Here is a 20,912-nt window from a genome sequence, read left to right on the forward strand (position 1 = left end):
GAAACCTGTTCCCTTGTGGAGATCTCCATGCAGCTGCTGACTCAAATATATTCAAAAACCTCCTCCTCTGTGGATCGTCATGCAGCGTCTGACTCAGCAAAAATATTTAGGAACCTGTTCCCCTGTGGCTCCCCATGTAATTGCTGACTCAGCAAAAATATTCAGAAATCTCCTGCTTTGTTGACCTCCATGCAACGTCTGACTCAGCAAGAATATTCAGAAACAACCTCCCAGGTAGATCTCCATGCAGCTTCTGATTCAACAAGGACATTCAGAAACCTCCTCCCCTGTGGGTCTCCATGTAGCTGATAACTCAGCAAGGGCATTTAGAAACCTCCTCCTCTATAGGTGGCTTTACACACTGCAACATCGCAAACGACATCGCTGTAACGTCACCGGTTTTGTGACGTTACAGCGACCTCCCCAGCGACATTGCAGTGTGTGAAACACATCAGCGACCTGGCCCCTGCTGTGAAGTTGCTGATCGCTACAAATCGTTCAGGACCATTCTTTGGTCCTTTGTTTCCCGCTGTGCAGCATGATCACTAGAAAGTCTCAGTGTGTAAAGGGGACTTTACAGCGACTTCCCTTTCAAAAAGCTGCTTTACAACGTCCCCAATGACTAGCTAGGTCGTTCTGCAGGTCCGGATCGCTGTTGCGTCGTTGGCCAGGTCTGCCTGTTTGACAGCTCACCAGAGACTTTGTAGCGATCCCGGCCAGGTTGGGATCGCTGGTGGGATCGCTAGAAAGCATCAGTGTGTAAAGGTGCCTTATGGATCTCCATGCAGCTTCTGACTCAACAAGTACATTCAGGAACATCCTCATATGTGAATGTTTTAAGAGGCTGAGTGTCCCACAAGGGGTAAAGTCAGAGGTCCCTCCAGCCCGCAGTGAAGATGGTTACAAGGCTGAAGGGAGCGCCAACACAATTCACCTCATTCAATGCTTGTGACGACCAAAACAGAAAGTTGTGTTTAGTATGTAGAGTGTTATACACTTACTTGAGCATATGAGGTCACCAAGCTTCTCTGCGTTACCAGATGCTTCCCCTTCTGAAGAAAGGCCAAGATCGTCAACTAGAAGACAACATCCATTACAGGATAATTAATATGGACAGAGAAACAAAACATTACCACCAGGTGAGATATAAGCCTCATAAACTCCCCGGTCTGGGGTCTGAAATCTATTACTCTGGGTACGTGACAACTCTCGGCCTCGCAGGAGTTACAGCGTCTTATCAGAATGGCTATCCAATTAAATATTCAAGATATTCTAATTACGAGGCGATTAGACCATGTTTCAGAGGGTCAAAAATAACACTAAACACATCTCTCGGGGAAGGCAATTCACGTTTCATTTACAGAAATTCACCCTGGAAACTAATGACGGTATTAAACATTCATTGGAGGAGCGGGTAATGACAACATATATCAACACTTCCCTATTATAGGCAGACAAGGTAGTGATTAGGAAGTGAACTGGTCAACAAAAGTTTCAATAATAACAAAAAATTCTAGACCGTAAACAGAGGCAAATGTGCAGTAAGGTGTCTTCACTGAGGAGCTCATTTCTGGGTTTAAAAATGGACTTAGAAAACAAGAGATGCATTCGTAAGTCCTGCAGTACGTCGTATCGAGATTTTGCCCATCGGGCAGTGTTTTACAATTATAACATATTGTGATTGCTCATGCAAAATATCGATTAAGAAAGGATAAAGCAAAAATAGAACAAATTCAAATTGTGAAAGCAGCGGTTTGGCTTTTTTGAGCCACCAGCCAGTTCTCTTGGATGCACGATGGGTCGTCACGTCACTCTCTCGGGTCATATAGCTCGGCTCAGATAGTGAGACCAAGGACTTCTTTCTGCACTATTTTGGAGCCACTACTAACTCAGTTTTGATACTCAGTTTTGTCTTTGCCGAGTTGGTTCTACTCAACTTTGCGACATTGATGAGTCAACTGTGCTATAACTGTTGGACCAACTCAACTTTTGACCTTCCCATGCAACTCAAGGTTACTCGTGGTTGATTAACTCTCACATGCATAAGGACAGACTCGGGGTCAGTTTTCTCATTCACCATCTGGGACCATGCACTTTCAATGTAGTTTTCTCCTTTGGGAACATTTAGGGTTCACTCCTTCTCTGGTGCAGCAACAAACTTGCTCAGCTATCAGCACTTAATCACTTCCATCCAGGTTATAAGCCCTCTGCTACCTGGGTATTGTGCTGGTTATTCTATTCAGTTAGGAGCTAGCCTGGGAGCAGTGAGGGCATGGTGGTTGCTGCTGTGCTGTCTGCTGTGGCTGTGCAAATTGCTTGTTTTCTGCTACCTCCTTTCCCTTATTATTCCCTACCCGTTTTTCCTTGTTGTTCCTGGTGTAGGTTTTTGGTGTGTATGAGGTTTCATTTTACTCCTATGTGTCATACCTCGTTGGTGGGTTTTGTGATCTCCATCCTGGTCTGTTCCCTGGCTGGTGGGGACATAGTCTTCAGGGCCAGGATAGGAGAAAGGGCCACGTTGGAGGCTCAACCCTACCATTAAGTCTACTGTCGGGATAAGGGACAGTACAGGGTCCCCAGTCTTAGGGTCAGCCGAGGAGCCCCTGTACTATCCATATCTCTCCATTACATTAACTCTGCTATTTCGATGGACCAGCTCTGCCTCTAAACTTCCTGTGCAACATAGCTCTGCTGCTAAGGTTCCACATCGCAGACTCTGCTCTGTTTTGTCACCTATTGCCTAAGCTTCAACTCTGTTTCTCTGGTTCCCGTGGTTCCAGTATTGCTCTTCCCGGCACTGTCCTGCTTCCATTTTTCCAACTGGATCCTGCACCAATACCATCTGTTCATGCTGCAGAACAAGTGCTCAACTGATAGAAATACCTTCAATGATCCAACTCATCAAATTAGACAAAACAGTAACCATGTAAGGGTGCATTCAGATGACTGTATAAATATGACCGCAATGCTTGGACTGGCCACATGTCTCCTGACCAGAGCGTGACAGCTGCATAGAAATATATGAAGCGGTCACGCTTGAGTCAGGAGAGCCACGGCCAGTCAGAGCATTGAGGTCAGATTTATACGGTTGTCTGAAAGCACCCTTAAAGGGGTTTTCCCTATCTTTTTGGCTGTTCTGTAATAAAATTAGCCTTACTTACCCTCTGCCACTCCAGCGATGCCTCTTCACTGCTGTCCTGTAGTAATGTCCTCTATTGTGAAATTCATCACATACACAAAAAAATAATTTTTTACCTGTCCTCCTTTCCCTCGAAGTCCTCTTTTCTGTCACATGCAGCCCACAGGCACCAGAGAGCCCTTGACGATCAAGACTGCTGCAGGCCAACCCCGGCCAATCAGAGACCAGCAGCTGACGTCCAGTGTGATGGCATATAACATCGATGCCATGTGCTGCAGCAATAGTGAGTCAACGTCAGCTACTGGCCTCTGATTTGCTGGTGGCTGGCATTGGTATAGCAGTGCAGAGCGCCGGTCTATATGTGTCAATATCTTTTAATTGAATGTGTCCTGTACATTCTACTGAAATAAAACGCTGACTCCGGTGGTCCCCTGGACAGGGCTGCAATTGTCAATATTTCTCTTTAAAATGAATGGGACGTTAGGTGGTAAGATGGATGTTGCACACCTTCTACGACAAAAAATCTTTTTTCTATGGAAGCGGAAGTCACACAGCTTTACTTTTACAGAAGAAAGTCTTTAAGATACAAGGACACAGCAGAGCAAGGAAGTTGTATGGCCCCTTACCACCACCGATCGGTCTAACCCACATGTACAGGTGTAAAGACGCCGAAAAGTGCTTTCTATGTCCACAATACTTCTAAGCCATGATATCTACAACTATACAAAGGTCTGATGGAGCATGCAACAAAATTTGTTTTCGGCTGTTTGTTACAAATTTGACAAAATTAATTTAAAAGAGGATATTTCAGCTCATAAAACATATCATCTGTCCACTGGTTAGGTGGGAAAGCTGCCTGCTATATTTCCTTACCGTACGACGGTGGTCAGGAGTTGTCAAATAACACATCTGGTTGTGCATGTTTAATTGAAAGCCGGTGGTACTGATGAGGAAAGCCAAATTATGTGCTCGGTTATCAAAAATTGGAGCAAATGCACAACCGGACACTCCTCCTGGCCACTGTCTTGTGGGCCACCATTATGGAGATCATTCAGGGTCAGAGTGGCGGGAAACACACCAAGTAAATAGAGTAAAGTTTGCAAAGTTTGTTCCAAATTTTTAGGTTAAAAATAGCAACAAAAAGAAGAATAAATATCCTCCAAAAATTAAGTATTACAGCAAAGATGGGCTGCAGGTGAACATCGCCCAGGCTAAAAACTAGTAATCTAGCAGGATACAGCTAAGCCCCCACTAAGTGGAGGCATCACAGGTGCAGGAGGAGCAAATCACACACACACTTCCAAAAAATGGAGCTGTATTCTGCTAGAGTACTAGTTGTTGTCCTGGGCTATGTATAACTTCAGCCCATCTTTGCTGTAATACTTCATTTTTGGAGGATATTTATTCCTCTTTTGTTGCTATTTTTAGATTTAGTGTAGGGACCTACAAGCATGAGGTTCCCGTGATGAGGGTTGTAGGCTTCCGCTTTATGGCCATAATACCAACTACCTCATATTTATTTGTACAGGATACAGCCAGGCCCCTTTCTGTTAGACCTTGCATATTCCTGTCCCTTCATGGTGCACAGATGGAGTACGGCTTGGCAGCCCGCCTGATCTAATAGTATGGGCGTCACCTAATAGGCTGCGGGCTTGTAACTGTGCATCTGCATGTGTGAACAGCGCTCTATGCAAGCCATCAGTGTGCAGTTTAATCATCCAGCAATTGCCCCCTTCCATTTTTTTGGAAGTGTGTGTGTGATTTGCTCCTCCTGCACCTGTGATGCCACCACTTAGTGGGGGTTTAGCTGTATCCTGCTAGAGTACTAGTTTTTGGCCTGGGCGATGTACAACTGCAGCCCATCTTTGCTGTAAGCAAATTTATAAGTTAGTTTATTGATAGAGAATAACTTTTTGGGAGTCGAACCACTGATCCTGAAAACGAGGTTCTGCAGCAGACAGCCAAGGCCTGTAATTGGCAATCTCCAGCAATCCATTAAAGTATGAATGGAGCATACGCTCGACCTCCTGCTCCTTTCAGACGCAGGTCTTCAGGATCCCATTCTCAAGACCGGTAATTTTTACAATGGTCGGAACACAGTCGACCAAAAAGCTATCTCCTATCCGATCGATTGGGCACAACTTACTGCCTTGGTACAACCTTTTTTAAGTCAGCACAACTTTTTTGCAAATGTAACAAAGTGTTTATTAAATAGATAAATAGCAAAAAAGTGACAAAATACAGTACCAAAGAAAATTACATAGGACAATGATCAGGATCGTAAGGGTGTCACTGATGTTTAAACACATGGGTCCACCTCCCATATGGGGAGTAAAGTCAAGATAAATAATGCCATGACCCAACAAAACCCCAGTGTTGAGTCAAAGATTGCCCCAAAAACACAAAACATAATGCATCGTATATCTAATTATAAAGACGTTTAGCATATAGGATATAGTGCAGGGATGCAATTATGTAAAGGGGGCACAGTACATATGGGAGTAGGTCATGGACCAGAATACCGATTCAAGGCAGACAGGAAGATATAGACAGTATCATAACATTGTTATTAGAATCCCGTCATAACTCACACATAAGGATAAAGTGTAGCCCGAGAAAAACGTGCCCCGACGAGCACGTTTCGCTGTCTTCTTCGGGGGGCCGTGGTGTGCTATATGCTAAACGTCTTTAGAATTAGATTTATGATGCATTATGTTTTGTATTTATCTTGACTTTACTCCCCATATGGGAGGTGGACCCATGTGTTTAAACATCAGTGACACCCTTACGATCCTGATCATTGTCCTATGTAATTTTCTTTGGTACTGTATTTTATGTCACTTTTTTGCTATTTATCTATTTAATAAACACTGTTACATTTGCAAAAAAGTTGTGCTGACTTAATTCTTGATTGATTGGTCCCATTGTGACCATGGCTACCTTTTTACCTTTTCCCTAGGTTCTCCTAGTATGCATAAATTCTGTTAGGGTGTAGTCTTTATACAATGTTTGATTTAGTGTCACATCTTGCCCTCATTCTTATAATTTAAACCTTTTTTAAGGTTATACTGTACATAACTGGGAAAAGGGAAGGGAAAATCCAGTTCAGTCACCGACTCAACTGAAGGAAGGAATTTCCGTTGGGCCAAATGTAGATATCCAGACATGAAGAAAAAATTCCAGATTCTAAAATTCCAAAAATGTATTAAAAAATTAGTATTAAAATCATGATGAAAGCAACGTGTTTCCAATGCTACAATGTGTCCTTCTTGAAGCTAAAAACAATCATGAACAGGAGAGCTTAAATACGTTTGAAATGCGTTGCTTTCATCATGATATTAATATTCATTTTTGAATAAACTTTTGGAATTTTGGAAGCTGGAATGGTTTCTTCATGTTTAAGTATATGTACAACAGAGGCCTCATGCCCCTTTAAATGAAATGACTGTGTGTATGTTCCTCTTTGGTAGCTGACTGGGTTGCTCTGCCCTTGACTTGGCTCTGCTGACTTCAGCGGGATTTTTCATGTGCATCGGCTACACTTGAAAATAAAAGGAAAAAAAAAAAGCAAAAAAACCCCGAAAATCAAAGTAAGAAGTGTTGCTGTAGAAACATCAGACCTGTAATTTGGCTGCGAGCCTCCGTGTTCTTAGCAGTTGCGCAGAAAAATGTTTAAATGTCAGAGCAATACAGCAGCCTTCAGCCTTCCTAAACTGTGACTTGTGTTGTCTATTACGGAGCGGCTCTGCAATGTCAGCACTGGCTCGCAGCCCGGGAATTGCTCTGAGGATTGGAAAAAGAAGAGAGAGAAAGCGCATCGTAGAGATCCCCGACACTAAGTCACATGCAGAAGTATAATATGACTGAAGTAGAGCACAGAGGTGACAGCTTTATAGCGGGTCTTTAAAAAAGGGACATAAAAACAGCCTGAGCGCGAGAGTTAAGAGTGGTTAGAAAACAAATTAACTCCGCCAGGCTACGGCACCATGTACGGTTCAAGGGCAGAAGAAGATGTTTCAGAAAAATATACAAAGTCTGCTCCACCCACCCCTGCGTTGCCTCTGATTTAAAAACAAATCCTTGCCTAATTTACAAAAATAAGCACCCGAGTAATATGATATGCGATTGCTATTTGTAACGCTCGCGGCCGGTGTAGGGGCAGAGAGCGGGGTTAGTTGACCCACTGGACAACAACAGGGACCCAGGCTTACCCTTTAGTGGGAGGGGCTTAACTAAGTGCCTATCGCGAGGCGGACGCCAGGTACCACTTCCAGAGCAGTGACCGGGACTGTGGCAGCTGACCCCTAGGACAAAAGATGGACTCAGGTATAGAGACAGGTGCAGGCAGGTAGAGGCAGGATGGCCGGGGCAGGCAGGAAGGCAGGTATGGACCGATATGGTTGACACGGCAGGGACAGATAGGTATGGGAAGGCGTGATAGACACAGGGAAAACAGGACAGGAGCACAGGAACCTGACAACTAGCTAGCAGCAGACTGGTATACTAAATAAGGTCAGTGGCACCTCCCCTAATTGGAGGGTGCATTAAATGCATAGTGCCTATCAGCCAAAGGCTAAGAGGCATTTTCTCAAAATAGAGCGCTGGTGGATTAAGAGGAGGGCTGGTGTGCGCACGTGCCCTACGCACACTCTCTGGACACTCCTACCTCTGCTGCCTCCTTCCCCTCCGGGGGCCTCGGCTGCATGCACAGGCCCCGGGAAAGGAAGGATGCAGCAGCACACATGGCCTCACCTGCCTAATGCTAACCAAGCCATTCAGTAAGTGAGAAAAGTAGCAGGAAAAGCAGAAAAACATGACAAGCACACACGCGCCCAGTGGGACAACAGGAACGAAAGGGTGAGTGTTCTGTCCCACAATGAAGGCCAAGAGAAATGGACTTTATGGGAAGTCTAAAAATACTCTTTTCGCAGGCGCTTTATTGGGGAACACAGGAAACCATAGAATGTCCCAAACCAGTCCCTAGAGTGTGAAATATATGTGAATGTGTAAGCCAAGACCCTCAGGAGGTGACCTAAGTGACTATCGTTTGTGGCACTTTCTTAACAGACTCACATCTGCAGAGGCGAATGTGTGAAGATTGAGAAATTGTGGACAGAGAACCAAGTAGCAGTCTTATAAAGCTGCAGGGTTAGGGTTAGGTCCGCTTGATCGTGGACATCCCAAGAAGTCCACACAGTCTGAGTGGAATGAGCCTTGACCCCAGGTGGGAACCCTTTGTTCTTGGCTTTATAAGCTTCCGATAAAACTAATTTAGAGGGTAATAATACACTCAGCCAATTCCATTTGGAATGATGATCAGGAAATCTGAACATCGGAAGGATGCAGTCACCTTCAGGTAGTAACGCAACGCTCTGTCCAGATCCAAATGTTGTGCAGATTTCTCCTCCGAATTAGAAGAAGGGCAGAGGAAAGCAGAACAATATTTCTTTAAGATGAAAGGAAGAAACCACCTTGGTAAGGAAGGAGGGTACTGGATGCATCACCGCCTTCTCCAAGTGAAGGACAAGAAAAGGAGAGCGGCAAAACTGAGCTGCTAGTTCTGATACTCACCTGATAGAAGGGATGACAACCAGAACGTCACCTTGGGGAAATGCTGAGGATTGGTTTAAGGAGGACACTGTACAGTGCTAATCACAAGGTTAAGATCCTAGGAATCTAAGGGAAGCTGGTAAGGAGGAACAAGAGTGGGCAACAACCTAAAGGGCTGAGTAAGACTCAATACCCGACTCTAGCAATGTGAGAAGAGTAAGTGTGGAAAAAAATCATAGTGATTACCTTTGTAAGATTGTTAACAGCACAAGAAGGCCTTCCAGGTATGATGGTGGATACGAGATGAGGATGGGTTCCGTGCGTTAATTATGCTATGTACAACCTGATCAGAAAAACGTCAAGATCTTGGAACTGTAGATTCAACAACCATGCTGATAAATTGACCATAAATTAAGGTGGAAAAGGGGACCCTGAGAAAGTGGGAGATCTCCAGCTAGGAGGTTGACTATTTCCGCAGACAATGATCATCTAGAACAGTCCGGGGCCACAACGATGATGAAGATTCCTTCTAAATAAATCTTCTTTAGCAGCTTCTCTAACAAAGATAGAGGAAGGAACAGAAAAGGGAAGAAAAATTTAGATCATGGCATTGTCAGAGGTCACTGCTAAGTAGATCGCAAGGGTTGGACACGAATCTGGGAACTTTTCTGTTGTGTCTGGATGCCACCAGATTAACGTCTGGAGTGGCCCACTGTAGGCAAAGCTGATCGAAGATGGACAGGTGCACAGACCAATCTTTCACAACTTGTCCTTTGAGATTTAGAAAGTCTGCAGCTCAATTGTCTACTCTCAGAATGTGAATAGCTGAAATTGCCGGAACTTTTCATTCCTGCCAAATCAAGAATCTGTGGGACCTTCCTTGATGATTGATGTAAGCCAGGGTAGTAGCTCTGTTGGACTGAATTCGGACTAGAAGACCCGACAGCTGGTTCTGTCAATGAAGAAGTGAAAGAAGAATCTGAGTTCTAGGACGTTGATGGGAAACAGGACTTCATGACTCTTCCACCAACCCTGCAGCATCAGCTCCCCAATTGAGAAGACTGGCATCAGTCATCACAATCTGCAAATGAATCGGGAGGAAGGAACTAGCAAGATAAATAAGGGGAGGGTATAGCCACCGGACCAGGGATTTTTGAGCAAAATGGATCACTTTGATGGCCACAACCATCTTGCTTAGAATGGTAATGCAGAAATGGAGCAGAATGGGCGAGAGATGTCTCAGAGATTGGATGCCAGTCTGGCCTCTGGAAGAAAAACGTTCGCTTGGAGATTGAACAGCATTCCCAGTAAGATGAGCCAGTGAGCCAAGATCAGAGACGACTTTGATTGATTGACAAGCCATCCAAAGCGGGACAATGTCTCCAGTGTAATCTGCAGACTCTCGAGGATTTCTGAGTAGCAGGGAGCAGTGACAACTATGTCGTCCAAGTAGGGAATACCCACTATACCCTTGACATGCAAAAGGGCAATGACAGCAGCCATGACCTTTGTGAACAACCTGGAGGCCATAGCCAACCCGAACAAACAAAAGGATAAGAAAAGGAATCCTGAGAGAGAAGAAAACACAGAGGATTTGGGCCAAGAGCTAGCACAAAGCGGTGTGAATGGGGAGTAGATCTACTCACCCATCCTGAAGAGGCTTGATCCACTGTCACGAATCTTCAGCTCAGTTTTTGCTCTGTGCAACACGCCATGGTCTGAGGGGCCAGGTGAGCAGGATAGCTGGGATGATTTAGGAAAGCCTGCACTCACAGGGAGTTGGACCCGATGGCATTTAAGGTCCCTTCCAACTCTACCATTCTACGGTTCTATGAGACCAACGGCAAGGATCATCCACACCAGTACCCAATTGCCGACTGCGCTAGAAGAAGAAATGGTCCTGCCATGCACACAAGAGAGGATACAGTCTGACCTCTTACAGACTGTACTCTACGTCTTTTGGATCAGGACCATACAGGGGTCTATTCCCCTCGGTTTCCCTAACGAGAGGCGACTAGGGAAACAGTTTAGTAAAAAATAAAAAACACTACTGGAAGAAACCGGGCTGGAGACTCCAGACCTGTGTTTGCCACGTAAGTGATATTAACCTAAACTAAAAAGCTTTATACCTCTAGGCAGGAGTTGTCCGCTGAGGCAGAGCCAACATTTTCTTTAGGTTGTAATTTTTAATGTCAGGCTCTCAGTGGCAGCAGCGTACACCCATGGTTTCCTGCATTCCTGACTGTAACAACATTTATTACCTATCTATAGTATGATCATTGAGAGCCCGACCGCTGTGGTGCCCCCCCCTACCAATCAAAAGAAAAATATGAATGGAGCCATAGTGAGCATGTGTGACCACTGCTCCACTTAATGTCCATAGGATCGGTGGTCGCACATGCTCACTATCACTCTATTCACACTAGACATCCATTCTTGGGATTGGTGTAATTCTCAGGAGCCCAGTGATCATAAATTACATCCTGTGGATACATGATGTCTTGTTAATTTAACAACCCCTTGAAAGGAGCTTTCAGCTTTAAAACTAACCGTTTTTCTAATAGACTATTTAAAACTCCTCACTCATCCCCTCCAAGAAGACTTTGCATCAAACTTGATGGTTGCTCACTCTCCCCAGTCTCACAAGCTCGTTGCCTTGGAGTAACCCTCGACTCTGCTCTATCCTTCAAGCCACACATCCAAGCCCTCTTCACCTCATGCAGACTACAACTCAAAAATATCTCCCGGGTCCATGCTTTCCTTAACCAAGAATCAGCAAAAACATTAGTGCATGCCCTCATCATCTCCCGCCTCGACTACTGCAACCTCCTGCTCTCTGGCCTCCCTTCCAACACTCTTGCACCCCTCCAATCTATCCTGAACTCTGCAGCCCGCTTAATCCACCTCTCCCCTCGCTATTCCCCAGCCTCAACACTCTGCCAATCCCTTCACTGGCTTCCCATCGCCCAACAACTCCAGTTCAAAACATTAACCATGACATACAAAGCCATCCACAACCTGTCTCCTCCTTACATCTGTGACCTAGTCTCCCGGTACCTACCTGCACGCAACCTCAGATCCTCACAAGATCTCCTTCTCTACTCCTCTCTTATCTCCTCTTCCCACAATCGCGTACAAGATTTCTCCCGTGCCTCCCCCATACTCTGGAATGCTCTACCTCAGCATATCAGACTCTCCCCTACCGTGGAAAGCTTCAAGAGGAACCTCAAGACCCATCTCTTCCAACAAGCCTACAACCTACAATAGCCCTCAGTCCAGTAGACCACTGCGCAACCAGCTCTGTCCTCACCTATTGTACCCTTACCCATTCCCTGTAGACTGTGAGCCCTCGCGGGCAGGGTCCTCTCTCCTCCTATACCAGTCTGTTATGTACTGTTAATGATTGTTCTATGTATACCCTCTTTCACTGTAAAGCGCCATGGAATAAATGGCGCTATAATAATAAATAATAATAATAATAATAACTGGAGATGTCCTTGATTCTCTATAAACTAGAGTGAAGAGCAGGGTCCTTCATCAGGTCTCTTATCAGCTCAGCTTCTATCCTGCAAATATTTAATCTTCATGTACCTCCCTCCTTTCCTTATCTACAGCCTGTTTTCTCTACTCTACCTGCGCCTGTACATTTTCTCTGCCCTCCCTGAGACTGTACATTCTTTTTTACCTGTTCACTCTGTATACAAGGTTTCTGTTGTTCTGGAAGAGTGAGCATACCCGCGCCTGTGTAATGCCCCAGTTTTCCAATGGCTGGGACTGCAGATGAACTGAACACTACCTCCTTGCATTGCAGCTGATGAGGATTCTTGTAGGAGAACAATTTGTCACTAACTAACCACTAAACATTAACAAGAAGGTTTCTATTCACTAACATTAAGAAGAAATTATTTTTTTTAAAGGGAGTACAAAATAGTTAGAAAAATTAGACAACATTCAAAGGCCCAAAGTTAAGGTTAGCCCATTTACTCAGGTTCTTCCCAAAATATATATTTGTAAGGTCCATTTTAAGTACCTAGAAATTCTAAGAGATTTATATTCAATGAATTAATAATGTATTCTGTTTGGTGGTGTTGATGTTTAATAATGCCCGGACCCTCATGACTACTTACCCAGGGCAGCAGTACCTTTTCCCACCACGTAGATAGACTTGCAATTCCATTTCTCTTTCAGGGAATATTCCCAAGCTGAAAAACAAAATACAAAAGGCAAAGATATGAGAACAACAGCAGAAAGTAAAAACTGCAAAAATATATAACGAATCATGCAAATAAGCAAGTATACACAATTTAGCAAGATAAATTTAACACTTTCATTATCAATGAAAGAGACACTCTACCAATCCCCAGTGGTCTCTGTCCACCAGGCTCAAGCAAAGATATGTTGACACTATGCAATTGCTGCAGCCAATTCTTTATATCACAGTGCCAAAACTCCAACCAGTGATGGGCGGCAAAGGATGTGAGCTCTCTGTGTGTTTCTCCCAGTAATATAGGCTGGATGTGAGCTCTGTGTGTCTCTCCCAGTAATATAGGCTGGATGTGAGCTCTGTGTCTCTTCCAGTAATATAGGCTGGATGTGAGCTCTGTGTTTTTCTCCCAGTAATATAGGCTGGATGTGAGCTCTGTGTGTCTCCCAGTAATATAGGCTGCATGTGAGCTCTGTGTCTCCCAGTAATATAGGCTGGATGTGAGCTCTGTGTGTCTCTCCCAGTAATATAGGCTGGATGTGAGTTCTGTGTGTTTCTCCCAGTAATATAAGCTGGATGTGAGCTCTGTGTGTCTCTCCCAGTAATATAGGCTGGATGTGATGTGAGCGCTTGGTGTCTCTCCTAGTAATATAGGCTGGATGTGAGCTCTGTGTCTCTTCCAGTAATATAGGCTGGATGTGAGCTCTGTGTGTCTCCCAGTAATATAGGCTGCATGTGAGCTCTGTAGCTCCCAGTAATATAGGCTGGATGTGAGGTCTGTGTGTCTCTCCCAGTAATATAGGCTGGATGTGAGGTCTGTGTGTCTCTCCCAGTAATATAGGCTGGATGTGAGCTCTGTGTGACTCTCCCAGTAATATAGGCTGGATGTGAGTTGTGTCTCCCAGTAATATAGGCTGCATGTGAGGGTCTGTGTGTCTCTCCCAGTAAAATAGGCTGGATGTGAGTTCTGTGTGTCTCTCCCAGTAATATAGGCTGGATGTGAGCTCTGTGTGTCCCTCCCAGTAATATAGGCTGGCTGTGAGTTCTGTGTGTCTCCCCCAGTAATTTTAGACTGGATGTGAGCTGTGCGTGTCCCTCCCAGTAATATAGGCTGGATGTGAGCTGTGTGTGTCTCCCTGTAATATAGGCTGGATGTGAGTTCTGTGTGTCTCTCTCCCAGTAATATAGACTGGATGTGAGCGCTGTGTTTCTCCCTGTAATATAGGCTGGTTGTGAGCTCTATGTCTCTCCAAGTACTATTCGCTGAATGTGAGGTCTGTGTGTCTCTCCCAGTAATATAGGCTGGTTGTGAGCTCTGTGTGTCTCTCCCAGTAATATAGGCTGGATGTGAGGTCTGTGTGTCTCTCCCAGTAATATAGGCTGGATGTGAGCTCTGTGTGTATCCATGATGCTGTAAGCACTTAATTAGGTCATGTATTACCACAGCTTCTATCCTGCACAAATTTTCTATTCATGTGCTTTCCACCTTAACAGTCTGTTTTTTCTACCCTCCCTGAAACTCCACATGCTTTCTTCCTGATCCAAGATGAAGAGATCTGTGTACTACTTCATCTCTTCTGCTATCTTTAAGGCTATGTGCGCACTAGACCGTTTTTCCCGCGGATTTACCCGCGGATTTGCCCCGGAAATTTCTTGAGAAATGTCTGCAATCTTTGTGCAGACATTTCCCATGAAATTCAATGAGAAAAAAAAATAGCTGTGCGCACTGTGCGGATTTTTCTCAAGAAAATTTCTTGAGAAAATTTTCTCGAGAAACTTTCTTGAGAAAATGTGCATGTCCATTAATTTCCGCAGGTACCTGCGGTATTCCGGGGGTATTCCGCAGGTAGCAATGATGTGCGGTATACCACCGGAATAGCCGCGATTTACCTGCGGTAATGCCCATCGCTGCCTGCGGTTTTGCAGGAAGCGATGTCATTATGCCAGGAAGAGGAGCAGAGTAAACACACGTCACACTCCCTGGACGCCGCACAGAAGCACTTCCGTGCGACCTCCAGGTGCCCGTGCAGTGTGTGTCCTGCTCCGGCCTCGCGGCTGCCTGCACTGCAGGGTGTCAGTGTCTGCCCGCAGTGTCAGCAGCCTGTCACGCGGCAGCGCAGGCAGACACTGACATCCTGCAGTGCTGGGAGCCGCGGGGATGACGATCGCTGCTGTCAGGAGGTGAGATCATTACCTGCTGTGACGATCTCCTGCCTCCTGACGTCACCGCGGTCACTGCTGTCTATGCCCGTCTCGCGAGCGGCCCGAGACTGTCACTAGCGGTGACGTCACGGGCTCTCGCGATAAGTCAGTGACAGCGCTGACGTCAGCAGTACAGGAGATGATCACAGAAGGTAATGATCTCATCTATGCTCCTGATGGCAGCGCTTGTCATCCCCTGCAGTGACCTGAGCTGACCTATTGATGTTAGCTCAGGTCACTGCATTGCTCTCCCAGCCAATGGGGAACATTCTGTTTTTCATTGACTGGGACAGCGACTATGGTATGGATCGCCGTGCCCCCCCCCCCCCCCTTATTGGATTACGCCGGACGTGGAATTGATTGTGCTCTTTTCAATAAATTGGTTAAAGAGGGAATGTTTTGGGGAGTGTTTTTTCAAATAAAACTTTTTTTGTTGTCTATTTTTTAATTATTACTGACTGGGTTGGTGATGTCGGGTATCTGATAGACGCCTGACCTCACCAACCCCAGGGCTTGATGCCAGGTGACATTACACATCTGGCATCAACCCCATATATTACCCCGTTTGCCAACGCACCAGGGCGCGGGATGAGCTGGGGCAAAGCGCCAGGATTGGCACGTCTAATGGATGCGCCACTTCTGGGGCGGCTGCGGCCTGCTATTTTTAGTCTGGGGAGTGTCCGATAACAGTGGACCTCCCTAGTCTGAGAATATCAGACCCCAGCTGTCCGCTTTACCTTGGCTGGTGATCCAATATGGGGGGGACCCCACGTTTTTTGTTTTAAATTATTTATATAAGTTAAAATAACAGCGTGGGGTGCCCACTGTTTTGGATTATCAGCCAAGGTGAAGCTGCCAGCGGTGGTCTGCAGGCTGCAGCCGTCTGCTTTACCCTAGCTGGCTACAAAAAATGGGGGGACCTCACGTCATTTTTTTTTAATTATTTATTTATTTTATGGCTAAATACAAGGCTAAGCACCCTTTAGGCTACTTTCACACATCCGGCTTGAGCTGTGCGGCTCAATCCGGCTGTGCAAGCTATGCAACGGATGCGGTGAAAACACCGCATCCTTTGCATAAGTTTTTCCTGTGCGGCCAGTGCGGTTTTTGCCGCTTGCAGCATGCTACTGAGCATGCGCACTGGCAAAAACCGCATGCGGCGGCCGGATGCGGTTATTGCCGCATCGCGCCGCATCCGGCCGCCATAGGCATGCATTGAAAAATGCGCCGCATCGGCCAAATGCGGCGCGATGCGGTTTTTTTTGCCGTACGAAAAAACGTGCCAGGCAACGTTCCATCCGGCCGCCGCATCGGCTACATCTGCCGCATGCGGCAAAAACCGGACGGAACGCAAGGCCATGCGGCACAATGCGGCACTAATTAAAGTCTATGCAGGAAAATCGCAACCGGCAGCAAAAAAAATCGGTTGCGATTTTCATGCAAAGTGCCGGATTGTGCCGCATAGCAAAAACCGGAGGTGTGAAAGTAGCCTAAGTGCCACATGAAAGTCACTAAAGGGTGCCAGCTTAGAAAATGCAGGGAGGTGGAACATTATATAGGTTTTTCTCATCTATCTATCTATCCATCCCTCTATCTATCCCTCTATCTATCTATCTATCCCTCTATCTATCTATCTATCCATCTATCCCTCTATCTATCTATCCATCTATCCCTCTATCTATCTATTCATCTATCTATCTATCCCTCTATCTATCTATCTATTCATCTATCTATCTATCCCTCTATCTATCTATCTATTCATCTATCCATCTTTCCCTCTATCCATTATCTGTCTATCGATTATCTTTATTATTTATTGCAGGGACAAACCTGCGGTAAATCCGCGGTAAATCCGCGGCAAATCCGCGGCAAATCCGCGGCAAAAACGCATGCGGATTTGGTGCGGATTTTTTCCGCAGGTCCGGAAATCTTTCACTGGCAGAGTTTCTCAAGAAATTTTCTTGAGAAACTTCACATTTCTAGTGCGCACATAGCCTAACACGGAAAAGAGAGGAGGAACAGCAGACAGAGCCATCAGAACTAGAAGCTCTGATAGATTTATACCTGTTTTGCAAAGCTCAAATACTTATAGACCATTTGCAGCAGAAAGATTGTAAAAAGTTTTAAATACAGACTATTTAGAAAGCTGCCTAACTTTGCATTTAGGAAACAAAGACACAATTATAAAAATTGTGTGGGACAGTGTACATAGCCTTTAAGAAAGAAATATGACTCATCTCTATCGTTGACCAGAACGGTGATAGATTGACCACTTTCAACAATAAATATGGAAACCAGGCAAAAACCCCCAAAACTTTTCTAAATCATCTAACTTAGCAAACCATGTACTAGTACACTGGAAAGAGACATTAGATGAAAGACCAGATCCTGCACCATGGCCACCAACGTGGATGACTACGAGAAAAAGTCTACAACGTAGAATTAGGAGAAGTTGGGTTAGAACTTCTTGGATTAGTGTCCTACAACATTGGTTGATAATCTTCTAGCTTCTGCATGGGGCGAATGGGTTGTAAAACCTGGCCACCGATAGACAAGACCAACACAATGCAGGCTCGAAATTTCTTCAAAGTCATGGGTCAATCTGTTTCTCAGTTGAACCACAAAGGGGTATTCCAGCCTAAGCAAGTTGTCATCTATCCCCCGAGAGGCGACAACTCTTAAGGGGGCTTTACACGCCACGATATCGCTAGCAATTTCTAGCGATATCGAGCGTGTAAGTACCCGCCCCCGTCACACATGCTATGTCGTGTGATCGCTGCCGCAGCGAACGTTATCGCTACGGCAGCGTCACACGCACTTACCTGGTCGTCGTCGTCGCTGTGACTGCCGAACAATCCCTCCCTCAAGGGGGAGGGACGTTTGGCGTCACCGCAACGTCACTAAGCGGGCGGCCAATCATAGCAGAGGGGCGGAGATGAGTGGGACGTAACATCTCGCCCACCTCCTTCCTTCCACATTGTGGCCGGCGGCAGGTAAGGAGACGTTCCTCGCTCCTGGGGTGTCACACACAGTGATGTGTGCTGCCACATGAGCGATAAACAACATGGATAAACAACCCTTACCGATTTTTGAGTTTGGGACGACCTCTCCATGGTGAACGTTTTTCACCATTTTTGAGCTCGCTTAAGGACGCTGGTGTCACACGCTGCGATATCGTTAATGACGTCGGATGTGCGTCACTAACAACGTGACCCCGACGATAAAACATTAACGATATCGTAGCGTGTAAAGCCCCCTTTAGATTGGTGTGGGTCACACTGATGACCAGGATGAGGTTCTTGTGCCCCCTTTTTTCTCTCTTGGAACCATTTTTCGTCAAGATGATGGGCAAGGACGGAGTGATGGTTGCTTTCGGAACCTGATGCTTTATGTAACCTCCCCAAGACGCTGGAGAACGAGGGAAGAGGCACTACTGTGAACCTCTCCTGGGCATGGTAGATGCTCCATTTTACTCCTACCAGCCAAAGAAAACTAGGGGTGTTCTAGAAATTGGTGCGGTTCCAAATGTAGGTCATTCTATTATGGATGACTACTAAGGGTGGCCATGACTTTGGTCTTCCTATAGATAACCTGTTCCCAAAAGAACAGATTCTCTTGTATCTTCTATTTGCAGTTGTCTTCTCTGCCCCATACGAATCATGACCAAAGTCCTTACTTTTTACTCCATTCATGCCCCAAGCCCATCGTGTTTACAATTTATTCTTCTATTGCCCAAGGTCGAGTCTCCTATTTGTAGAGTTAATACTTGTATGGATTTATATAGAGGAACTAGAAAGGAAGGAATGGGGGGCGGGGGAAGGGGGGGATAAATGCCAGCGGCTAATTTTGTGAAAAAAAAGGTTGTAATAACCCTGTACAACATATTCATAATGATTAAAGATTTCATGGAGAGCGGTTTTTCAGCTTAAAAAAAAAAAAGAATAAAAAAATCAAAAGCCTAATTAAAACCCTAAATGAGACTGCAATATTAAATTTTCCGAGGAGGAGGTTAATTTACAATAATTCCAAGAGTAGGACATTATAATTGAAAACAAAATGCTATTATCTTTATTTAATTAGAAGTTGACATGATGGGATTACTGGAAATGTCACCATGTATAGACGGCACGGAGCGGCTATGGACAATGGAGCTTGTGAGCGGGGCGGCTTTATTCATTGTGTTTAATAGCTATTGTGGTGATGACATGAAGCAGCCGATGTGGGGAGGGAGTAGTTCGTGATGTGGAGGACTCTGTTCACACTGGAGTGAATTAATTCCGGCATGCCGGGCTTTTTTTTGATTACAAAAAGAGGTTGGTTGTCATATTCTCATTGTCGGGAACCCCATAAAAAAATGGGGTCTGTGTCAATGCACTGATACAAAGTTCTATATGGAAACAGCTAAAATCCCGAAACAGTTGACTGCAGATGGTACGCTTTTTATTTTGTAGGAGGCACAAGGAAAGATGCGGTAAAGGGTCACAAATTAGATCTTTCCTTCTTCTACTTAACGACTAATTTGCAAATGGCAGTCATGCTTCAGCCGCCTCTACATCCCCAATCCCCAGAAATCAGAGACCTGCGAGCACCTCTCCAAGTCAGAAGAGGGTTCGAGAATCTTCGTTCCATCCGAAAAGGTGGAACCCGCATCATATCAGTCATTTCTGATGTATATGTCATGCTAGGCGAAGTACCAAGAGAGTGGCGTAAGGGAAGGGGACCCCTGCTGTTGTGAATGTCAGTTATGCTTTGGCTGGTGTGAGGCTCCCTCTTGTGGCCAGGAATGGTTTGGACAGAGACCAGGTGTGTTGAGCAATGGGCGTTTCAATTGCTAACTCTCTGCTTATATAAACCCTGGTCTTATAGCAGGCTAGGCTAGATGTCAGTTGTTCTTTGTACACCAGCCTGCTTCATCCTGCTCCAGACCACATCTACCTCAGATAAGTGCTTGGCTCTTTATTTTTGTTTGGTTCTTTTTGTTCTTATCTGAGTTTGTCATTTGCTGTGGTTATTGTCAGTTTATTTGCATGCAGGAATCTTCCCTCTCAGTTTCTTAGCTGGGAAACTCCCTACAGCTATGTTTGGAGTATTGCTCCTATAAGTCCATGTGTTTGTTGCTTCTTGAATTTGTAATGGTTCCTGCTTTCTGTTCATTGGTATGACAAGAGCGCCTGGTATAGGACGGAGTTCAGATCTAGCGATCTGAGGGCTTTTTGTACTATCAGGTTTTTGGATTTTTGCAGGGTTTTTCTCTGGCCACCATCAGTCCCTTTCCTGTCCTGTCCTATTTAGTCAGTAGGGCCTCACCTTTTGCTAATCCTATCATCTATTTGTGTATTGTGTTTTCCTATATCACCGCAGTCTTTGAATGTGGGGGGCTTGCTATTCTTTATCTATTTTCTGAGGCAGAGTTATTCATCTTTCCTTTCTTTGGGATAGCTAGTTCTTCGGCTGGGTTCGCGGTGCACAGGATGTTAGTTCACCACTCGGCTACTTCTAGTTGTGATGGTTAGTAAGGGGATGGCGGCCAGATTAGTTGCCAATGCTCTTGTCACCTTTTACCAATGATTTATGGTTGTCTTCCATGGTTCCGGATCATAACAGTACATCCGGCTCTTTTTTTTTTCCTTCTTAAGACTACCCTTTAAATTTGTTGGCTGGATGTACTGTTCAGGGGTGGATTCGGTGGTACACAGAATGCAGCAGATTTGGGGGCAGGTAGTGGATAAATTGTTTCAGTCCCAAGAAACTGCCCAAACGTTTGCCAACCGGCGTCGGACTGTTGGTCCCCGGTTTAAAGTGGGGGACATGGTGTGG

The 20,912-nt window shown here is 45.3% G+C and overlaps 1 protein-coding gene across 1 annotated transcript in view; it reads right to left on the minus strand.

The window, feature by feature from the left end:
• The window catches only part of UROS (uroporphyrinogen III synthase), a 70,365-nt gene that overhangs the window by 25,189 nt on the left and 24,264 nt on the right, over positions 1-20,912 (minus strand). Inside the window, exons 4-5 of the mRNA XM_075352248.1 lie at positions 12,817-12,891; positions 1,002-1,076 (exon numbers count right to left, since the gene is read on the minus strand). Coding sequence (XP_075208363.1) covers positions 1,002-1,076; positions 12,817-12,891 — 150 coding nt within the window. The remainder of the gene's footprint in view (positions 1-1,001; positions 1,077-12,816; positions 12,892-20,912) is intronic.

The sequence above is a fragment of the Anomaloglossus baeobatrachus genome, chromosome 5 (genome assembly GCF_048569485.1).
Source record: "Anomaloglossus baeobatrachus isolate aAnoBae1 chromosome 5, aAnoBae1.hap1, whole genome shotgun sequence".
In the NCBI taxonomy this organism is placed as follows: Eukaryota; Metazoa; Chordata; class Amphibia; order Anura; family Aromobatidae; genus Anomaloglossus; species Anomaloglossus baeobatrachus.